Source organism: Periophthalmus magnuspinnatus, chromosome 19, assembly GCF_009829125.3.
Source record: "Periophthalmus magnuspinnatus isolate fPerMag1 chromosome 19, fPerMag1.2.pri, whole genome shotgun sequence".
NCBI classification, from domain to species: Eukaryota; Metazoa; Chordata; class Actinopteri; order Gobiiformes; family Gobiidae; genus Periophthalmus; species Periophthalmus magnuspinnatus.
The window spans coordinates 3,118,284-3,141,324 of NC_047144.1; the positions used below are offsets into that span (position 1 = coordinate 3,118,284).

The 23,041-nt window shown below is 44.2% G+C and overlaps 1 protein-coding gene across 1 annotated transcript in view; it reads left to right on the top strand.

Moving 5' to 3' along the window:
* LOC117387611 (glutamate receptor ionotropic, NMDA 2C) overlaps nucleotides 1-7,415 on the top strand; it is a 73,095-nt gene extending 65,680 nt beyond the window's left edge. The window contains exons 13-15 of the mRNA XM_033985149.1: nucleotides 27-214; nucleotides 2,092-2,324; nucleotides 5,979-7,415. Coding sequence (XP_033841040.1) covers nucleotides 27-214; nucleotides 2,092-2,324; nucleotides 5,979-7,415 — 1,858 coding nt within the window. The remainder of the gene's footprint in view (nucleotides 1-26; nucleotides 215-2,091; nucleotides 2,325-5,978) is intronic.
* Nucleotides 7,416-23,041: the final 15,626 nt, after the last annotated feature.

Consider the following 23,041-nt stretch of genomic DNA (forward strand, 5'->3'; position numbering starts at 1 on the left):
AATGTTTTCCCCTCTCTCTGCGACAGTAAACTGGACGCGTTCATCTACGACGCGGCGGTCTTGAACTACATGGCGGGGAAAGACGAGGGCTGTAAACTCGTGACCATCGGCAGCGGGAAAGTGTTTGCGACGACGGGATACGGGATCGCGCTCCAGAAGGGATCCCGCTGGAAGAGGCTCATCGACCTCGCTCTGCTGCAGTTCCTCGGAGACGGTGAGGAGGTTGTGGGTTCGGCTCCCTGTGTGCCGGATGCCCTCCCATGTTCCTCCATCCCAAACCGCTCTCCTGATTCCATATATGATTCCCGTTCCATTCCTCACAGTTTTATTTGTGGAAAACTGGAGCTGTTCCAGTCTTACCGGTGGGAGGGGGGGGCTTACAGACTGAAGCGTTAATATCCTTTAGCCAGCAGGGGGCGCTGATTATCCCCTCCACACAGCGCTGCAGCCGCACACACGCGTTAGCCGTAGCTCCAGGTAGCGTCCGAGCTAATATCCTCCGCGCGGCGCAGCTCGAGGGCCCTGTGGTTTTGGGGTAAATATAGGGGTGTGTTAGCATACGCCGGTGTTAGCGGGGTCGTCGTACCTGGGTCTAACGCACCTGTTCAGACGAGGAGGGATAGGGCAGGCTGTTGATGGCCACAGTGTGAGTTAAAATACCTTGAATTTTGACGATTTTCTTACTTATTTTGATGTTTGCGCTTAAGTCTAGATTCAGTTTAGTCGTACAGTTAATTTAAAATGGGATTATTACGCGATTTCGATTGTTTTTGGAGCTTTCTACCATGTTATAACGTTGTTCTCTCATCAAAAACATGTCTGAAGAGGTTTTAGATGTCATTCATGCATGTTTGAATAATCTAGTGATCTCTCCTGGGCGCTATTCAAACTGTTTTAACAGATGCCGTACAAGGCTCCACCCACAAGTCTACGTCACATACGATCTCTCACGACAATCCTCCGTAAATATAGAAAAACATGATGCAAAACTGTGCACTACGACTTCACAAACCTGGTGTAATGTGCAGTAGTTTCATTAGCTGGATGTAGCTGATAGTGCTCTGAAGGGGGAGGGGCTTAGCACCGAGAGCAAAGAGAGGAGGGACTTATAGCCGTTAATACGTTGTTTTGGGAGACTAGCATTTTCAAAACAATAAAAGTAAACATGGTGATCTAAAAAATATGTTATGAGTTACTGTTAATACCCCATAAAAGTAAAATACCTCCTCTTTAATACCCCACAGAAGTAAAATACCTCCTCTTTAATACCCCAGAGAAGTAAAATACCTCCTCTTTAATACCCCACAGAAGTAAAATACCTCCTCTTTAATACCCCAGAGAAGTAAATACCTCCTCTTTAATACCCCAGAGAAGTAAATACCTCCTCTTTAATACCCCAGAGAAGTAAATATCTCCTCTTTAATACCCCAGAGAAGTAAATACCTCCTCTTTAATACCCCACAGAAGTAAATACCTCCTCTTTAATACCCCAGAGAAGTAAATACCTCCTCTTTAATACCCCACAGAAGTAAATACCTCCTCTTTAATACCCCAGAGAAGTAAATACCTCCTCTTTAATACCCCATAGAAGTAAATACCTCCTCTTTAATACCCCATAAAAGTAAATACCTCCTCTTTAATACCCCACAGAAGTAAATACCTCCTCTTTAATACCCCAGAGAAGTAAATACCTCCTCTTTAATACCCCAGAGAAGTAAATACCTCCTCTTTAATACCCCAGAGAAGTAAATACCTCCTCTTTAATACCCCAGAGAAGTAAATACCTCCTCTTTAATACCCTATAGAAGTAAATACCTCCTCTTTAATACCCCATAAAAGTAAATACCTCCTCTTTAATACCCCACAGAAGTAAATACCTCCTCTTTAATACCCCAGAGAAGTAAATACCTCCTCTTTAATACCCCACAGAAGTAAAATACCTCCTCTTTAAGACCCCAGAGAAGTAAAATACCTCCTCTTTAATACCCCAGAGAAGTAAATACCTCCTCTTTAATACCCCACAGAAGTAAATACCTCCTCTTTAAGACCAGTACTTTTACTTGTGTACTTCATGACTTTGTTCTGTTTCAGGGGACACTGAGCGCTTGGAGACGGTGTGGCTCTCTGGGATCTGTCAGAACGAGAAGAACGAGGTGATGAGCTCCAAACTGGACATAGACAACATGGCGGGGGTTTTCTACATGCTGCTCGTGGCCATGGGGCTGAGTCTGCTCGTCTTCTCCTGGGAACATCTCCTCTACTGGAGACTCCGGCACTCGCTCCGCAAGAAGCACAAGGCCCACTTCCTGCTCGCCATCAGCCGAGTAAGACATGAACGACAACATGAACCACAACATGAACCACAACATGAACCGCAACATGAACCACAACATGAATGACAACATGAACCGCAACATGAACCACAACATGAATGACAACATGAACCGCAACATGAACCACAACATGAACCACAACATGAACCACAACATGAACGACAACATGAACCACAACATGAACGACAACATGAACCGCAACATGAACGACAACATGAACCGCAACATGAACCGCAACATGAACAAAAACATGAACCGCAACATGAACCACAACATGAACCACAACATGAACCACAACATGAACCACAACATGAACCACAACATGAACCACAACATGAACAAAAACATGAACCACATGAACCACAACATGAACCACAACATGAACCACAACATGAACCACAACATGAACCACAACATGAACCACAACATGAACAAAAACATGAACCGCAACATGAACAGCAACATGAACGACAACATGAACGACAACATGAACGACAACATGAACCGCAACATGAACCGCAACATGAACCGCAACATGAACCACAACATGAACCACAACATGAACGGCAACATGAACGGCAACATGAACGGCAACATGAACCGCAACATGAACGGCAACATGAACGACAACATGAACGGCAACATGAACAACAACATGAACCGCAACATGAACCACAACATGAACCGCAACATGAACCGCAACATGAACCACAACATGAACGACAACATGAACGACAACATGAACCACAACATGAACCACAACATGAACAAAAACATGAACCACATGAACCACAACATGAACCGCAACATGAACCGCAACATGAACCGCAACATGAACCACAACATGAACGACAACATGAACGACAACATGAACCACAACATGAACCACAACATGAACAAAAACATGAACCACATGAACCACAACATGAACCGCAACATGAACCGCAACATGAACCGCAACATGAACCGCAACATGAACCGCAACATGAACCACAACATGAACCACAACATGAACAAAAACATGAACCGCAACATGAACGACAACATGAACGGCAACATGAACCACAACATGAACAAAAACATGAACCACATGAACCACAACATGAACCACAACATGAACGACAACATGAACGACAACATGAACGACAACATGAACCACAACATGAACCACAACATGAACGACAACATGAACGACAACATGAACCACAACATGAACCACAACATGAACCACAACATGAACCACAACATGAACCACAACATGAACAAAAACATGAACCGCAACATGAACCGCAACATGAACGACAACATGAACGACAACATGAACGGCAACATGAACGGCAACATGAACCGCAACATGAACGGCAACATGAACCGCAACATGAACCGCAACATGAACCGCAACATGAACCGCAACATGAACCGCAACATGAACCGCAACATGAACCACAACATGAACAAAAACATGAACCGCAACATGAACCGCAACATGAACCGCAACATAAACCAGAACATGAACCAGAACATGAACCAGAACATGAACCGCAACATGAACCGCAACATGAACCGCAACATGAACCGCAACATGAACCGCAACATGAACCGCAACATGAACGACAACATGAACCACAGGACATAAACAGGACTAAACCAGGACTAAACCAGGACTAAACCAGGTCTAAACCAGGACTAAACCAGGTCTAAACCAGGTCTAAACCAGGACTAAACCAGAACTAAACCAGGGCTAAACCAGGACTAAACCAGAACTAAACCAGGACATAACCAGGACATAACCAGGACATAACCAGGACTAAACCAGGACTAAACCAGGACTACTAAAAACCATTACTCTCCAAACAGTTTAACTCTTTATTAAAAGTCGAGCTCAAATACATTTTCCTGGAGGTTTTGCTAAACGTCAGAACCACTTCAAATAAATAAACGTGTTATTCAAAACGATTCCCTCTCTTTCGCTCTTCCAGTCTGTCGTTTGTATTCCGCTGTGTGACTCGTTCGCTCGGCTCTGATTGGCTGAGGTTAAGTAGATTTTCTTCGGCTAACGACCCTGCGCGGCGTGGCTAATTGTTGAACACTTGATGCTACGTTTGAGCTGATTTCTCATTGAACAAACTGCTCCTCGCGGCGTTAGCTTTAGCGCCTGAGAAATGAGCCCTAATCACTGTTTACGTGCGTTTAATTACATGGCGCTCAGAGGTAAAGTGAAAAGTACTGCGTCAAAATCAGATATTCACAGAGCTAATGTGGCTAATGTGGCTAATGTGGCTGAAAGACACTTAAACTCTGCACGTTAAGATTAGTTAATTTAATTAACGAGGTATTGATACAGTTATTCATCTGCAGAAGTCTGAAACGTGTTCATAAGTACACGCTGGGCTAATGGTAGTAGTAGTAGAATAGTAGTAGTAGTAACAGCAGCAGCAGCACTAGCATTAGTACTAATATTAGGAGTAGTAGTAGTAGTAATAGTAGTAGCAGTAATAATAGTTGTTTGAGCACTAGTATTAGTAATACATATAGCAGTAGTAGTAGGACTGCTAGCCATAGTAGTTGTAGTAGTAGTCGTAGTAGTACTAGTAGTAGTAGTAGTACTAGTAGTAGTAGTAGTAGTAGTACTAGTTGTAGTACTAGTAGTAGTAGCAGTGGTAGCAGTAGTAGTAGGAGGAGGAGTTGTAGTACTGGTAGTCATAGTAATAGCAGTGGTACTAGTAGTAGTAGTAATAGTGGTAGCAGTAGTATCAGTAGTAGTAGTAGTAGTAATAGTAGTAGCAGCAGCAGTAGTAGTAGTAGTAGTAGTAGTAGTAGTAGTAGCAGCAGCAGCAGTATTAGCAGCAGTAGTAGTAGTAGTAGTAGTAGTAGTAGTAGTAGTAGTAGTAATAGTAGTAGTAGTAGTAGTGTTGCAGTTAATGTCATTTTAACAGCTGTTGTAGTGTTGTTGTTTTTTTTAGATATATCCTGTATGAATAATGTGTGTCCAGAGCAGGCACCCATAGCACACTACAGAGTTTAATTGTGTTTTCGTTGCATATTTGTGTATTTGTGTAAATCAGTTTGAGCCGTAGCTCGACCTGAACCGTAAACCCAAACATCATTAAACATGTTTATTCAGTAGAGCTGCTGTAGTTACTGCATAACGCGAGGCTATAATAACACAATGCAGCAAACTCAACCGTGTATTTTTATTTTAGATGTTTCTTGTGATTTTTTTGTTTAGTTTTTGTTTGTTTCTGTAAAAGCACAAACTTAAATCTGCTGTATCTATTTTTTACTGTCTTAAAAATGTGAAAACTTGGACCTGAAGTTCATTTTAAACATTTGCAGTGATCCGAAATTATTCCTTATGCATTCTGAACATCCTACACAACTAGCATGCTAACACGTTTATCCTGATAATTAGACAGTAAATCACTTTTTATTTAAACACTGACAGTACATAGCAGACTTTTTTTTTACCTCAAGAGCCGCTTTTACACTATATCTGTACTAGGACAAGACACATTTTGCTCAAAAACATGGGGAAGAAATCAGCTTCAAGGCTTTTAAAACTTAAACAAATGAAGTATAAATAAAAAATGTGTTATTTGTTAAAAAAAAAAGAATATATTTGTATTTTTTTCCTTATTTTTTCAGGGCATCTACAGTTGCTTCAGTGGCGTGGAAGACACCGGCCGCTCCTCTGGACTGGCGAAACCCGACCTGACCACCAACTACGCGCAGGCTAACATGCTAAAGATGCTACGTACCGCTAAGGGCCTGGTCTCCACCGCCAACGTCGAGAGCTCCTTGGACAACGCCACCAAAACCATCGAACACTTGAGTCGCCACGGCAACAGCGGCACTGGCGGCACGATTCGGCACAACGACGCCGTCCCCAGCGGATTCGCGTACGTCTCCGAAAACCACACGCCGTTACCGCAGCGATCGATAACTCCGCCTTTAGCCGTGCAGTCGCTAAAGCAGCCGAGGCAAGTTACCCGACCGACGCCGCTGAGATACACGCTCCCGACAAGATCTACTTCCTGTTTATATGACCGTCCACTTCCCGTTTCAAGTTTAAGCAGCCCGCATTTAGCCGTTAGCGAAACGTTACCGCACCAGTATCCTTATAACTACCAAACGACGGGACACATCTACGTTGACAACCAATCGCAGTCGCCGTATCTAGGTTATAACGAGCTACAGGTACCGGATATCTACGCGTCTCACCCGGCAACGGTCCCGGCCGATATCGCAAGACGTAAACGCAGATCACGAAGTTTCCAAGACGGCGACCGAAGAGGGCAAGACAAAGTTGAAAAGGTTTATTTAAGTGAACTCAAAAGCAGCCAACTCGAAGCTAACCACATTTCGGCTCCTAGCGTCGACAACATCTATCAAAGGGAAGCAGTTTGCCCGCGAGTGGATAACTATTGTTCGTGGCCTCCTGAAGATCTCGTTATCAGGGGAAGACGAAGGCAACGCAGACCTTCGTTTTTGAAAGCAACTTGGGGCAGCGAACAGATCCAACCGGTCGACGCATCGCAGTCCTCGTTGTCCGCGTCCAGCCAAGCGCTACCTGATTTGTTCCCCTGCATTGTCACCCAAACAACGCCAGGAAAAGCCTACCAGATCCGTAACAACTTGTGCTTACCGCGGAACCAAGCGTATCTCCACATACGGGAAGACCAACGGAAACCGAACGGACGCAAGGGACAGAAGCTGAGGTATTCGCAGTCCGCGCATTTACCGACGTACGGGGAGGCGATCCGGCAGGGGAGCAGCGGTCAGGGCGCGGTCAGGAGGGCGACTAGCTTGCTAAGCAGACAGTACGCGCATTATTTGAACTCATACCCGGGCTTGCCTCTGTACCACGGACCATTGGATTTGCAGCGGCACAGTCAGGAGTGTCAGCTGGTGGCGTGCGGCGGCAGCCAGAGGGCGCTGTTGTACGCGGGAGGGTACGGAGGGTATGGAGGGTACCAGGGGGCGGAGGCGACGGCCGTACCCGCGGGAGGAGTGGCGACGGCGGGGAGCCCCTGTCTGCTGAAGCCGTGGAGGAGAGTGTCCAGTCTGGAGTCGGAAGTTTGAAGGACTTATATAAATAAAATCTATATGAAGGACGACTGTGGAAATAATAAGAATAATATTATCTGTTTATGATGTATTTGAATGTTTGAGCTGCGTCTGTGCCTCTTTTTCACCAAGATGAGCTGAGAGTTTGACATTTTTTCAAGAGTTCCACATCAGAAAGTAGTTAAATTGTCTCTCTTTCCTTCTCTCTCTCTCTCGCTCTGTCGCTCTTTCCTTCTCACTTTCTCTCCCTCGCTCTTTGTCTCTTTCCTCCTTTCTCCTTCTTTCTTTCTCTCCTTCTTCCTTCCCCCTCTCGTTCTCTCTCTCTGTCTCTCTTTCCTTCTTTCTTGCCCTCCGTCGCTCTTTCTCTCTTTCTCCAACTCTCTCTCTTTCCTCCTCTATCCTCCCTTTCTCCTTCTTCGTCCCCCTCTTTCTTTCTTTCTCTCACCCTCTCCCTGTCTCCTTACTCCTCTCTTTCTCTCTCTCTCTCTCTCTCTCTCTCCCTCTTTCTGTCTTTATTTCCTTCTATCTTTCTCTCCCTCGCATTGTCTCTCGCTCTCCATTTCTCTCGCCTCCTCTATCCTTCTCCCTCTCTCCTTCTTCCTCCTTCCTCCCCCCTCTTTCTCTTTCTCTCTCTCTCTACTCCCTCTCTCTGCCTCCATTTCCTTCTCTCTTTCTCTCCCTTGCTCTTTGTCTCTCTCTTCATCTCGCTCTCCGCCTCTATCCTTCTCCCCTCTCTCCTTCTTCCTCCCTCTCTCTCTTTTTCTCTCCCTCTCCCTCCCTTTCTCTGTCTCTTTCCTTCTCTCTTTCTCTCTCTCTCCCTCTCTCTGCCCCCTCCCCCCTTTTCTCTCCCTCCCCCTCTCTCTCTCCCTCTCACTTTGTCTCTCTCTCCATCTCTAGCTCCCCTCTCTCCTTCTTCCTCTCTCTCTCTTTCTCTCCCTCTCGCTGTCTCTTTACTCCTCTCTTTCTCTCTCTCTCTATTTCTCTCTCTCCCTCTCTGTCTCTCTCTCTCCATCTCTAGCTCCTTTTCTATCCTTCTCCCCCTCTCTCCTTCTTCCTCCCTCTCTCTCTCTTTCTCTCCCTATCTCTGTCTCTTCACCCCTCCTTCTCTCTCTCTCTCTCTCTCTCTCTCTTTCTCTCTTTCCTCCAAAGTGGACTCTTCCTCACAAACAGACCTGGAGTTGTGTTTTGTTTCATTCACTCATGTTTGAGTCACACTTTAATATTCGTCTGTAACATCTACAAACCTCAAAACGCTCCGTTCCACCCTGTGATGTCATCAAGTGGTAGTTTTCCACCTTTCCCCTTTAGTTCAGTAGAGATTAGAAAGGACTGAAATGATCCAAATGATTCTAGTGAAGGTGTGTGGAGTTTAAAAACACAGTGGAGCACTTCCTGTATCACCACATGATGACATCACAAGGTGGAACAGAGTGTTAGTCTAAATATACAGGGTTTGTGCGTTAAACGTGTGTGAATGAAACAAAACACAACTCCAGGTCTGTTTGTGACGAGGAAACAACATTAGAACATAAATCACAAAATACCGTAACACTGGAAACCGTAAACAAAAAAAACAACCTTACCTCATAACATCTCCACGGCGATGGAAACGTGACAAACCCTCTTTCAGAAAAGTTCCTCAGTGCGTCTTTAGTCTGGTAAGTTTGGTCTATTAGTAGATGCAGTGCTGGATATTGAAGCTGGCGGACAGTATTTTAAGTATTTATATAATCGTATTTTCTGGAGTATAAGTCGCACCAGCCAAAAAACGCATAATAATGAAGGAAAAAACATATAAAAGTCGCATTTTTTGGGGGAAATTTATTTTATATGCTTGAATAATTTCACATATAAGTCGCATCTGAGTATAAGTCGCGCCCTCAGAAAAACTAGGAAAAAAGTGCGACTTATAGTTCAGAAAATACGGTATATGTTGTTTTGTTTTTTTTGTTTTTGTTTTATTTATTTTAACTCATTAATAGGTTCTGCACTCTCGTGTCTCAAAGCTAACAGTCACTTTTATTAAAATTGGAAAACAGACTATTCAAACTCAATCAATTAAAATAAATACTACCTGATTATTTGTATATGTAAAATACTTTTAGTCATCCTAGTGAAAGTATTTGAATAATGTGAGCTCAAACTCTTGGTGTGAAAGAGGCGGCCGCAGCTTCGGTCTGAACAGGTTTGTGGGTAAAGTACTGAATATATTTTACATTTGAAGTATTTGGTTGGTAGCAGAGCGCCGCTGCACCGTCGCCGTGGGCGGCAGGTTCTAGTCTGTTCTGTTTGCTCTTCTGAATCCGCGGTGTAGAACTTTGGTCCGTGTTTAGTCCCTGTTGAACCTGTGAGTTTGGTGGTTTTTGGCTCGTCTTTGGGTAGATAGATGTTTAGAGTGTTATTAAAGTGAAACATCAGCCAGCAAAAAGCTAAACGCTAAAAGCAGCATCTGTAGCAGCAACTGGACAGAGGAGGAGTTTAGTTCCACACCAGGATATTACTATTACTATTACTATTACTATTATTTTATTTTATTTTATTTTATTTTATTTTATTTTATTTTATTTTATTTTATTTTATTTTATTTTATTTTATTTTATTTTATTTTATTTTATTTTATTTTATTTTATTTTATTTTATTTTATTTTATTTTATTTTATTTATGTTTTTATTTATTTTTTTATTTTATTTTTTTATTTTATTTTTTTATTTTATTGTATTTTATTTATTTATTTTTATATTTATTTATTTTATTGTATTTTTTATTTTATATTATATTTATTTATTTTTTGTTTTGTTATTTTATTGTATTTTTTATTTATTATTTTATTTTTTTTATTTATTTTTTATTTAAAATTATTGTATTTATTTATTAATGTATGTATTTTATTGTATTTTTTTTTTTTTTTATTTTATTCAAAATTCAATACAAAAAGTCACATTAAAGGTACAATGTGGAACTTTCTGGATTTCTGGGGGTGACATGCTACCTATATGATTCCATAAACAGAAAGTTAAAACCATACACCGGAACATTCTCCATGGAGATAGATTCATACCATACCAAATTTTATGCCATACTGTGGAATATTATCGCCAAAGGAACAGCTAAGAAACACTGCCTTTGTCATTCACTCATTTTCAGATCAAAACAAGAACAAATACATATTTTAATAATCATAAATTCAATATAATAACCATAAATCATAAATATAATAATCATAAATCATAAATATAATAATTATAAATCATAAATAAGTGCTCTTCTGTGTTTTAAAGCTCATTCACTTCAGACTTGTAGCAGGTGCTCAGTTTTACGCAATAAACTAACTTCAGTGTGAGCAGCTATTGTTCATAACCTCATTTAAACTGCTCAGTGTGTCAGAAACTGGTTGTTAGCTTTAATTTTAAATGTTAAAAGTGATAAAATTGCAATTTTTAATCATAATGCCAATTGCAAAGGACTAAATATCTGGTTTTATTCTGTCTAAAAGCTGTTAACCGTGTAGTTTAGTCGCCTGGTAGAACCGTCCAATCAGATTTGTTTGTTTCAGTGATGCGTGTGAAACGAAGGAGCTCATTGGTTGAACAAAACCAAACATACCTCCCAGAAATCCTTCATGTTTTTCAATCCGATTTGATTTTTTTTCCTTTTTTTTTTTTTTTTTCTTCATAAGCCGCCATGTTCGTTTTGACACAGACAAACCGTGCTCGTCCCTGATTGGCTAATCCACCTGTCAATCACGCCCATCTCCAAACATGTTCATAAATACATGGGAAATTAGCTCAGATTTCAGTTTTTTCTCTGTTTTTTTTTTTTTTTTTTTTAAATATGCACCGTGAACTGACCCTGTTACAAAACAAATCCAATTATGATGCATTTTGCAAACAAATTAAAGCATATTACGGAACTTTTTTTCATCTGAAGTGCAACTAAACTCCTCCCTGTTGCATTGACGAGGTTTTTCGACCGCTCTGACCAATCCTCTGTGTCTTAATCTACAAAGATATCCCATAATATTAACCAGTATAATTCTCACTATGGTCTTCAGCACAGCACAGCCACATTTATACGAAGTGAATATTAAACCAATATAAAACTGTTGTGTCATGAACATATACTCTGCGATATATAGAGTTTAAAGTGCGTGTGACAGGTTTGTTTTGAACGATTTCACTAAAAAACTTGTCTGGCCTTGTCTCGTCTAGTTTAAAAACAAAAAAAAATGTGAAAGTTTATCATTTTACTTCCTGGTTTTCCTGGATGTGACATAGGTAGAGGTAATACCATAACTGTTACCTAGCAACCACAATGTAAACAAAGCCCAAAACTTGTCTGAATTGCAAAATAGTTATGATTAGACTACTGTATTTTCCAGACTATATGGCGCACTAGCAAAAAAAAAAAAAAAGTGTAATAATGAAGAAAAGAACATATATAAGTCGCATTTTTTAGGGAAATTTATTTGACAAAATCCGAGACCAACAGCGGACATTTTATCTTTAAACGCGAGTTATATAAGAATAAAATAGAGAACGACAGGCTGGATAGCAGTACGGCACGCTAACGTAACACAAAGACAACAAACTCAATGTAGAAAATGTAGAAAAGGTAGAAATGTATAAAGAAAAACGAGTCAAGTAAATTTTCTTACAGGTATTACAAACACACCAGCGCCATTTATTGGTCAAACAACTGAACTGTAACATGTATAATCAACTGTTACATAACACATTTATATTTATTCAGCGACATGAAGCACAGACAGAACTGAACATGTGTCTGATTTGTTAACGTAAGATATTAACAGTTAATCAGATAAATAAAGTATAAAAACAAGCAACGAGTTTACTCTGGATCTCACTCCAAATCAACAAACCCACTGGAGTCTTCATCCTCGGTGTCGCTTCTGAACAACTCCGACAATAACGAAGAAGTGGAATTATATATTTTAATTATTTCACACATAAGTCACATCTGAGTATATGTGGCACCCCTGGATAAACCATGAAAAAAGTGCGATTTATAATCCGGAAAATACGGTAATACAAATAAATGATGGTTTAAACTGTCTGAAAGAAGAAATCTGTTTGACAAATCAGCGCTACTTCCTGTATTTTTGTACTTTTCCTTCTCAACTGACACTTAACCATAGACTGTATATATGAATGGACATAGCTAACCTGCTAGCCGCGGCGTTCTTAACAGGAAGTGATCACGGGCCGCGCTTCTGGCTCCATCGACTCTGGCTCCGATTCACTTTCTATTGAAAAACCGTGGCTCCTTTCTCTCTAACTGCTGCTGTCAGACTCGTCGTTCTGACTTTAAAATGCTCGTATTAACCCGCTCTACATGATCCAGGTGTTTTTATTTCGCTTTTGTGTCCGTAAATCAACATCAAGAACAGACAAATCCTGATGTAAAACTGTTTAACGCAGGTTCTATCCACCGAAACACGTCAGAATTATTTAAAAAAAACAACAAAAAAACATCCAAACCTGTCACACGCAGTTTAACGTCACATTTTCTAATTCCACTCATTTCTTTTGTAAAATATTTGTAAAATTTGAGACACTCTTTTGTATTAGTCGTCCTCCATCTTGGAACTGTCGATTGATCTGATTGACTCTGGTGTAGCGCCCCCCTCCTCCTCATTGTAATAAATCACAGACTTATTATGAAACGTGCTCTGCTCCTTCGTCTCGTGGATTCAGGGGGGCGGGGTTTATGATCGGGTTTAGGTTCGACAAGAAAATGTAAACAATTATGTCATTTTAAAGTGTGTGATATATTTATGGGTATAGTAATTATTTGATTTATGTATTGTCTTTTTATTAAAGTTGCCATCTGTAACCTGGCCCCTCCCCCTCACCTGGCCCCTCCCCCTCACCTGGCCCCTCCCACTCCCTTCTCTCAGGCCAAAGATGCACTATCAGACAGCATTGACGTAGACAGCCTCTAGTGGTGATATGTGAGAATGCGATATGGATGGGTTTGGTCTAATTACAGATGGCAGTTTTACTTTTAGTCCTGGATTAAACCTGGTTTAGTCCTGGATTAAACCTGGTTTAGTCCTGGATTAAACCTGGTTTAGTCCTGGTTGCTCAGGTTTAAAGTCGTCTGTCTGACACAAACTGCTTCAGGATTCAAGATGATGTCATTGTCAAACATGAGCTCGTCCTATAACCTCATAAATAACCGCGGAGTAAACATTAGCACAACAAATACATCAGCACAGGTGGAATAAACAGTAACAGGGCCGTCAGCAGAAATGTGGGGGCCTGGGGTAAGAAAGAAGCCTCACGGGGGGCCCCTTCTGATATAAATGAATAAGAAGAGGGTCCCCTAATGGTGCGTTCACACCGGGGCATCAGGGGCAAGGTGGAGTTTACATGAAAAGTCTACGGTGGAAGTGCATTTTCAAGAGTCAGAGCGGCACAAATCTAGTGTCGACGTGGCGTGTCTTGAGCGTACAGGCGGCGGAGGCTCTGTCCGTGCGTCCAAAGCGATTGACGGCAGAATTGAAACAGCTGGATTGTTGGCGATTGACGCAGCTAAAAAAAAAAAAAAAATCCAAAGGCAGTCGCAGAGATGAAACGGACGTCCTGAACTCAACAAACGTCCTGAACTCAACGGATGCCCTGAACGTCCACGGCGTCCATGACATGCATTGGAGGCGTTTGTCCTCGATTGCAAAAGCGTCCAACTAAAAGCGTCCAACGTGTTTTTGACTCCCTGGTGTGAACGCGCCTGAAGACCCTGGGGCCCGGGACAACAGACCCCTTTGTCCCCCCCCGTGTTGACGTCCCTGAACAGTAACAGTCTCAGCAGCAAGGAGCTTCAGCAGGTGCAGTCCTAGCGCCCTCTGCTGGTGTTTTGTATAGACTAAAGCCTGTGTCTATTTCCATATCACATTATTACAAATTCAAGTTGAAGAGCTGGTCTGATAAAGCAGCCGCGCCCTCGTCCCCGTTGTGTACGTGTGATTATGAGAGTTATTTACAGCAGATTAAATATAGCAGAGACAGAAGTGTCAGATGTGTCGAGGAAATGGGTCGGACAAATGACGGCTCTATTTATGGATCGATATCTGCGGCTCGTTCAAAGTGACTTTAAAGGCTCTATTTCTGTCCCTCACAACACGACGCTCTGGGTTTGAGATAAGTACGATTAAGGAGCGAGGGATATTTTTAATCTTTGAGGTTATTGCTGGGCTTCAGACGACATCACCACATTCAGCCAATCACGTTTAACACAGAGGGAGCAGCTAAAATGTTGTTGAGATGTTGTTTAAATGTGCGTTTCTGTTGTGATACAGTGAGTTCTTCAATCCGTGACATTTGTGAGTTTCTAGAATCTGAAAAGCTCCATCCAAACGGCGTCATTCACCCCAAACGCCAAGAGCCACGTCAGAGAACTTATGTCTACGCCTCGAGCGACAACTTCCCCGATATGTGGTGCTCTTTTGTTCACCTGTGAGGACTGTGCACGCTGCTGGAGGAGGAGAAAAGGCTTTTGGAATGACACACACCTGCGCAGACACCAGACTCGCCTGCGCAGACAAGCACACACTCGCCTGCGCAGACAAACACACACTCACCTTCGCAGACACCAGACTCGCCTGCGCAGACAAACACACACTCACCTGCGCAGACAAACACACACTCGCCTGCGCAGACACCAGACTCGCCTGCGCAGACAAACACACACTCGCCTGCGCAGACAAACACACACTCGCCTGCGCAGACACAGGCAGGAGGAGACTGTCGCTGATATTAAGTTGATCCACATTGCCTTTTACTGTCACCATAGACACCGTTGCACTCCCCCCTCACTCCCCCCTCACTCCCCCCGCTCTCCCCCCGCTCTCCCCCCGCTCCACAGAGTGAGGGGACGCTCCTGCGCTCCTATAAGTCGACTTAACGAGGGCAGAGTGAAAACGACCTGAGCTGTTGTTGTTTTAGTCTTTTCTCTGTGATAATTGAGTTTGTGATTTGTGCTCAGAGCCACAGATGCTCCTGTGTCCTTCAGACCAGGACGGAGGACGGACAGAGGACGAGGAGGAGAGAGGGAGAGGAGGAGGAGAGAGAGAGAGGAGGAGGAAGAGGAGGGAGAAAGAGGACAGGGGGCAGATATACAACAAAGAGAAACGGAGGGCACGAAAGAAAGGAGAAGGGGAGGGCAGCTGTGATGGAGAGATCGAGAGAAAGTACAAGAAGAGAAGGAAGAATAGGATGCATTGGGGCAGAGTGGAGGAAAGAGTGAGATAGAGAGAGAGAGAGGGGAAGAAGCAAAGAGAAAAGACAATGACAGAGAGGGAGAGAAGAGGAGGAGGAGATGAGAGGTAGCAGAGAAAGAAAGAATGAGACAGGAAGAGAGAGAGAAGGAGAGAAAGGGTGGACAACGTAGTGAGAAAGAGGAGAGAGAAGACACAACAGAAGTTTCTTTTCTTTCACTCGACTGAATCAGATTCACACGTTTGTTTGTTTCTGGACGACTGAGTGTCCAGATGTTTAATTAATGAAAAAACTTTTGTCCATTTTCAATTTTACGGAGAAGAGAGTCACCCTCTGACCCTCTGACCCTCTGCTCCTCTGCCCCTCTGCTCCTCTGCCCCTCTGCTCCTCTGACCCTCTGCTCCTCTGACCCTCTGCTCCTCTGACCCTCTGCTCCTCTGACCCTCTGCTCCTCTGCTCCTCTGCTCCTCTGACCCTCTGCTCCTCTGACCCTCTGCTCCTCTGACCCTCTGCTCCTCTGACCCTCTGCTCCTCTGACCCTCTGCTCCTCTGACCCTCTGCTCCTCTGCTCCTCTGCTCCTCTGCCCCTCTGACCCTCTGCTCCTCTGCCCCTCTGGCCCTCTGCTCCTCTGACCCTCTGCCCCTCTGACCCTCTGCTCCTCTGCCCCTCTGCTCCTCTGCCCCTCTGGCCCTCTGCTCCTCTGACCCTCTGCCCCTCTGACCCTCTGCTCCTCTGACCCTCTTCTCCTCTGACCCTCTCTCTTTCTGGTCGTGTGGGGCAGATGTTTTGTTGCTGTATTTCATTCACTTCCTGTTTTCTTTCTTCTTCTTCTCCGTCTCAAATCTGTCAATGTCAAAACCGAATCTGTCGTTTTGTGGAGGAACGTTTAGTTAAACAGTAACACGAGCAGTGACTGTATGTGCAGTATCAGGAGGAGTAGAAGTAGTAGTGGTAGTAGTAGTAGTAGTGGTAGTAGTAGTAGTAGTGGTAGTAGTAGTAGTAGTAGTAGTGGTAGTAGTAGTAGTAGTAGTAGTATTAACAGTAGTAGTAAAGGCTTAAGTCTAAATGAGATTTCTGTTGGAGGAATAATCTCATTTGTGTTTGAGCTCAGGAAAGAGAGAAAAACAAATATCTCATCAGAGAGAGAAAGAGAGAAGAGGAGAGGGGGAGAGAGGGAGGGAGGGAGGGAGGGAGAGAGGGAGGGAGGGAGAGAGAGAACCCAGATTAAGAAAAGAGTCATGTCTATTCTGTATTTCTCCAACCAAAACACATCTGTAGATTCACCAGAAACATTTGACCTGCTCCAACTCACAGGGAGGGCATCTGACACACAGGGAGGGCATCTGACACACACAGGGAGGGCATCTGACACACACAGGGAGGGCATCTGACACACACAGGGAGGGCATCTGACACACAGACACATTTTACCTGTTCAGCTTCAGGCTCTTGGTTCAGGAAAGAGGGATGAGAAAATTATTAGGTCAGTTCACAGCTCCAGGGAAAGAGAGAAAGAAGAGAGAGAAGAGAGGAGAGAGAGGGAGAGAAAGAGGGAAACAGAGAGAGAGAGGGAGACAGAGGGAGAGAGAGAAAGAAAGAGAAAGATTGAGAGAGAGAAAGAGAGAGGGGAAGAAAGAGGGAGAGAGGGAAGCGAGAGAGATGGAGAGAGGGGGGAGACAGGGAAGTGAGAGAGAGAAAGAAAGGGAGGGGAGAGAGGAGAAAGAAAGGAGGGAGGGAGAGAGGGAAACAGGAAACAGGTCACACATCGTCATGGAAATAAAGCAATAATATTCTGTCAGTCTGTTTTCACTTTCAAACCTCCTGTCTTCCCTCTGCTTCAGTTATCTCTCCATCTTTCTCTCTCTGTCCCTCCTTCTTAAGTTTTCATCTCTTTCTACCTCTCTCTATGCCCTTTTTGTCTCTGCCTCTCCTCCTCCACCCCAACAATATGCTCCCTCTTTCTCTCTCTCTCTGTTCCTCTCTCTGTCTCTCTCATCTTCTCTTTTCTCTCCCTACCTCTCTCTCTGTTTCCCTAGTTCTGTCTCTCTTTCCTTCTCCCTTTCTCTCTCTCTTGCTCTTTATCTCTCTCGCACTCTTTATTTCTCTCTCGCTCGTTATCTCTCTCTCTTGCTCTCTCTCGCTCTTTATCTCTCTCTGTCACTCTTTATCTCTCTCTCTTGCTCGCTCTTTATCTCTCTCTCTTGCTCGCTCTTTATCTCTCTCTCACTCTTTATCTCTCTTGCTCTTTATCTCTCTCTTGCTCTTTATTTCTCTCTCACTCTTATCTCTCTCTCTTGCTCTCTCTCACTCTTTATCTCTCTTGCTCTTTATCTCTCTCTCACTCTTTGTCTCTCTCTCGCTCTTGATCTCTTTCTCACTTTTATCTCTCTCTCTTGCTCTCTCTCGCTCTTTCTCTCCCTTTCTCTCTCCCTCCCTCTCTCTCTACCTCTCTTTCCCTCTCCATCTCTCTTTTCTTCCTCCCTTTCTCTCTCTTTTCCTCTCTCTGTTTCTCTTTCATTCCCTCTTTCTGTCTCTCACCTTTGTGTCAGATGCCCTCCCACTCATTTGTCTTCCTCAGTTTCAGGTCAAACTCTAAACATTCGTTCCGTCCTTCAGCGTCTCTGGGTGAATTGGGTCAGGAGCCGTTTCAGGAGCCGTTTCAGGAGCCGTTTCAGGAGCCGTTTCAGGAGCCGTTTCAGGAGCCGTTTCAGGAGCCGTTTCTGTGGTCGTTAGTTTACATCTTTAATGAGTCATAAAAGTTATTCATTAAAACATTTACAACTTAAATTCGATCATTTAGCCAAAAAATAACCAAATATTCCCCCTCGTACCTTTTTTAGTATCGATACTTGTGAAAAATGAGTATCTAGTTTCGATTCTCGCTTTAGTATCTCTGCCCAGGAGTTGAACCGGGGACCCTCTGGCTGCAGACTCCTCCTGTGCTGTAGCCCATGGCCTTCTGGGAGTTGTAGTTTAATGTAGTTTATTACAGCAGGAGCCAAGGGGAGTAATGGAGGTCAGGGCTGGAGCAGGTCCCACGAGAAACTGAAACTGTGACGTTTAAATGGAAAAGAAACTTTAAAGACACAGTGTCTGAAATAAAGAGACGACAAGTGACACTCACAATCATCTCTCTGTCTTTTTTATCTTCTGTTTCTCTCTCTCTCTTTCTCTCTCTTTCTCTGTCTTTTTCTCTCTCTTTTTCTCCCCTTCTCTCTCTTTCCCTCCTTCTCTCTCTTGTCTCACTCTCTTTCTGTTTCTTTTTCTCTCTCTCTCTCCCCCTGTCTTTCTCTCTCCCTCTCTCTCTCTCTCGTTACTTCTCTTTCTCTGTCCCTCTCTCTGTCTCTTTATCTCTCTCTTTTCTCTCCCTCTATCTTTCCCTCTCTCTGTCTCTCTTTTTCTCTCCTCTCTCTCTTTCTTTCCCTCTCACTCTTTATGTCTCTCTTTCCCTCTCTTTTTCTCTCTGTCTCTCCCCCCTCTGTCTTTCTCTCCCTCTCTCTTTCTCTCTCTTTCTCTCTCTCCCTCTCTCTATCTCTCGTTACTTCTCTTTCTCTCTTCCTCTCTCTCCTCTCTTGAATGAGGTGTGAATCAACCAAAAAAAAAAGTAAAGTTCTGGAAGTTATTTTTCTCCGTGGAAACAAGCACCAGGTGATGTCACAGGGATAAGTGACATGTGAGATCTGTGGAGAGGCGAGCCCACTGTAGAGATGCATTTAAGGTGTTTTTGAGCAATAAAAACATCCATAATGAAGTAGATGTGAGACGTATATTTAAAGTGGATCTACTCTGCCAAAAGAGAGAGAACTATAGAGCAAAAACAAGCACAATGTGTCTGCTTTAATGCCCTGCGGTGGAACATTTCAGTATTATTATTATTCTGAGTCTCAAACATGTTCAGCTCAGCACATCAGTACAGCTCTCACACACCACGCTCCACTCAGGCTTGGAAAAAAAAGAAAAGAAAGTCGATTGAAATTCCTGACGATTCTCCCAAACTCATTTAAGGCGGTTGTCGGAAAAGTGGAATTGTTCAGGAGCCGTTTGGAGTTTGGAGTCTCAGGTCTCAGAGGACGAGCGTCTCAGAGGACGAGCGTCTCCTGGCGACGTTTAAAACCACAAGAAATCCAATCACGACAGATCAAAGATACAGAAATGTGTTTGAGAATTAAAACCACAAACAGGACTGAAACAGCTGAAACACGGCTGAAACAAGACTTAACTGAACCGCCTCCTTCTTTATCCTCTTTCCTCTCTTCCTGCCTTCCTTCTCTACCCCCTCTCTTTCTCTCTCTCTCTTTTCCATTTCTCTTTTCCCTCTTTCTCTCACTTTACCCCCTCCTTCCACCACCCCTCTCTTTCTCCTCCCGTCTCTCTTCTCCTCCCCTCTCAGCTCTCCTTTCCCTCCCTTTCCTCTCTTTTCTCTCTCTGTCTCCTTTCTCTCTCCTTTCTTTTCCCTTTCCTTCCCTTTCCTTTCCTCTCTCTCCTGTATTTTCCCCCTCTCCCTCCTCGCCTCTCTCTCTCTCTCCCTCTCTCCTCACCTCTCTTTCTTTTCCCTCTCTCTTGTCACTTTTCCCTCTTCTCCCTCCTCCCCCTCTCCTCTCTTTTCCCTTTCCTCCCTTTTCTCTCTCCTGTCTTTTCCCCCTCACTCTCCTCACCTCTCTTCTATCTCCTCCCCCTCTCTCCTCTCTTTTCCCACTGTCTCTCTCCTCTCTCCCCCCACCCCCTCTTTCTCCACTTTTTTCTCTACTTCCCTCTCTATCTGCATCCTCTTTTCTCTATCTCTTCTCTCTCTTCTCAACTCTTTTTCCTCTCTCCTCCCTCTCCCTCTCTCTCCTCTCTCCTCCCTCCCTCTCTCTCTCTCTACTCCCCTCTCTCCTCCTCTCTCTCCTCCTCTCTGCTCCCCCTCCTCCCTCTCCCTCTCTCTCCTCTCTCCTCCCTCCCTCTCTCTCTCTCTCTACTCCCCTCTCTCCTCCTCTCTCCTCCCTCCCTCTCTCTCTCCTCTCTCCTCCTCTCTCCTCCTCTCACTCCTCCTTCCCTCTCCCTCTCTCTCCTCTTTCCTCCCTCCCTCTCTCTCCTCCCCTCTCTCCTCCTCTCTCCTCCCCCTCCTCCCTCTCTCTCCTCCCCTCTCTCCTCCCTCCCTCTCCCTCTCTCCTCCCTCCCTCTCTCTCTTTCTCCTCCCCTCTCTCCTCTCCCTCTCTCCTCCCTCCCTCTCTCTCCTCCCTCTCCCTCTCTCTCCTCCCTCTCCCTCTCTCTCCTCCCTCCCTCTCCCTTTCTCTCCTCCTCTCTCCTCCCTCCCTCTCCCTCTCTCTCCTCCCCTCTCTCCCTCTCTCTCCTCCTCTCTCCTCCCTCCCTCTCCCTTTCTCTCCTCCTCTCTCCTCCCTCCCTCTCCCTCTCTCTCCTTCCCTCTCTCCCTCTCTCTCCTCCTCTCTCCTCCCTCCCTCTCCCTCTCTCTCCTCCTCTCTCCTCCCCTCCCTCCCTCTCTCCCTCTCTCTCTCTCCTCTGCTGTGACTCATTCGCTCTGACACATTTTCATTTTCATAAACCTCTTTGGGTCACATTCTTTATTCAGTCCTGAGGTTAAACATGTGTCCTCGCATCTCCACAAACCTGACTCACATTTGACCTGGAGGAGGGCCTGTTCCTGCTTGTTTCCATGGAAATGTTTGTCCTTTGGCTATAAACTTCCACAGTGTGTCATAAAACATATCCAGAGAATGTTCCAGAGTGAAGATTTAACAGTTTCAGTGGATTCATGCAGGCGCCATACGAGGTTTTCACGTTTATAAGAAGAAGAGGGCGTGACCTTCAACAGCCTCGCTCCTGATTGGCTCTTTGGTTGCTATGATACTTTGCTCCTAAATGTGTTTTTCCGTAGCAGCCGTGGACTGCATTTTCTCCTGTAGAAGAAGTGACGCGTGGTGCATGATGGGATATAGACGTGCGCGAAGTCTGCTCAGGTGCACGCTTCGTTCACGGCCGATCTCCATGGAAACGCAGGTCACGTTCGTCGGCCGCAGTCGTCGGATGCATCAAACGGGACAGGCCTTGTCCTTGTCGCGCCGGAAGTGACGTCCGTGTCCTTCAAATGCGGCCGACGAAGTGAGCGACCGGCGAACTGGGACACGACTTACGGGTGACGTCACGCTCCTGTACTCCACCACTTTATACAGTCTGTGCTTTAATGCCAAACTGTGGAACATTCAGAGCATTCACATCTTTTAAATATATTCAGTGTAGAGTTATTTTTGTGGTGTTAAACGGAGAGGCACTGCTCCCACTCGTCACGCCTGTGCCACACGTAAACAAGTACTACATACATGTACTGCATACTGTACTACACACTGTACTGCATATTGTACTACAAAGTGTACTACACAGTGTACTACATATTGTACTACATACTGTACTTGTGTGTGCTCTACTCTGTGATCTCAATATTTCTAAATCCATTTCCATGTTCTACTCAAACGTCTTATAAAAATGTTAAAGTAATTGGACAATACAGTTTCTTTAAAGACGCAGTGTGTAACTTTTCAGGCCATGGGTCTGTCACCTGCTCGTTTCCATGGAGATGTCGATGCTGTGCCTGGAGTATGGCATTAAACTATTATGTTGTATTTATTTACTTACAAATATACATTGAAAAGCATCCTGTGAACGGAGTCGCCTCTGCACAGATCTGACCCATGAAGAAAGAGGACTAAGCCAGGACTAAACCAGGACTAAGCCAGGACTAAACCAGAGCTAAACCAGGACTAAACCAGGACTAAACCAGAGCTAAACCAGGACAAAACCAGAGCTAAACCAGGACTAAACCAGGGCTAAACCAGGACTAAACCAGGACTAAACCAGGACTAAACCAGGACTAAGCAAGGACTAAACCAGAGCTAAACCAGGACTAAACCAGGACTAAGCCAGGACTAAACCAGGACTGAACCAAGACTAAACCAGGACAAAACCAGAGCTAAACCAGGACAAAACCAGAGCTAAACCAGGACTAAACCAGAGCTAAACCAGGACTAAACCAGGGCTAAACCAGGACTAAACTAGGGCTAAACCAGGACTAAACCAGGACTAAACCAGGACTAAGCAAGGACTAAACCAGAGCTAAACCAGGACTAAACCAGGACTAAACCAGGACTAAGCAAGAACTAAACCAGAGCTAAACCAGGACTAAACCAGGACTAAACCAGGACTAAACCAGGACTGAACCAAGACTAAACCAGGACAAAACCAGAGCTAAACCAGGACAAAACCAGAGCTAAACCAGGACTAAACCAGGGCTAAACCAGGACTAAACCAGGACTAAACCAGGACTAAGCAAGGACTAAACCAGAGCTAAACCAGGACTAAACCAGGACTAAGCAAGAACTAAACCAGAGCTAAACCAGGACTAAACCAG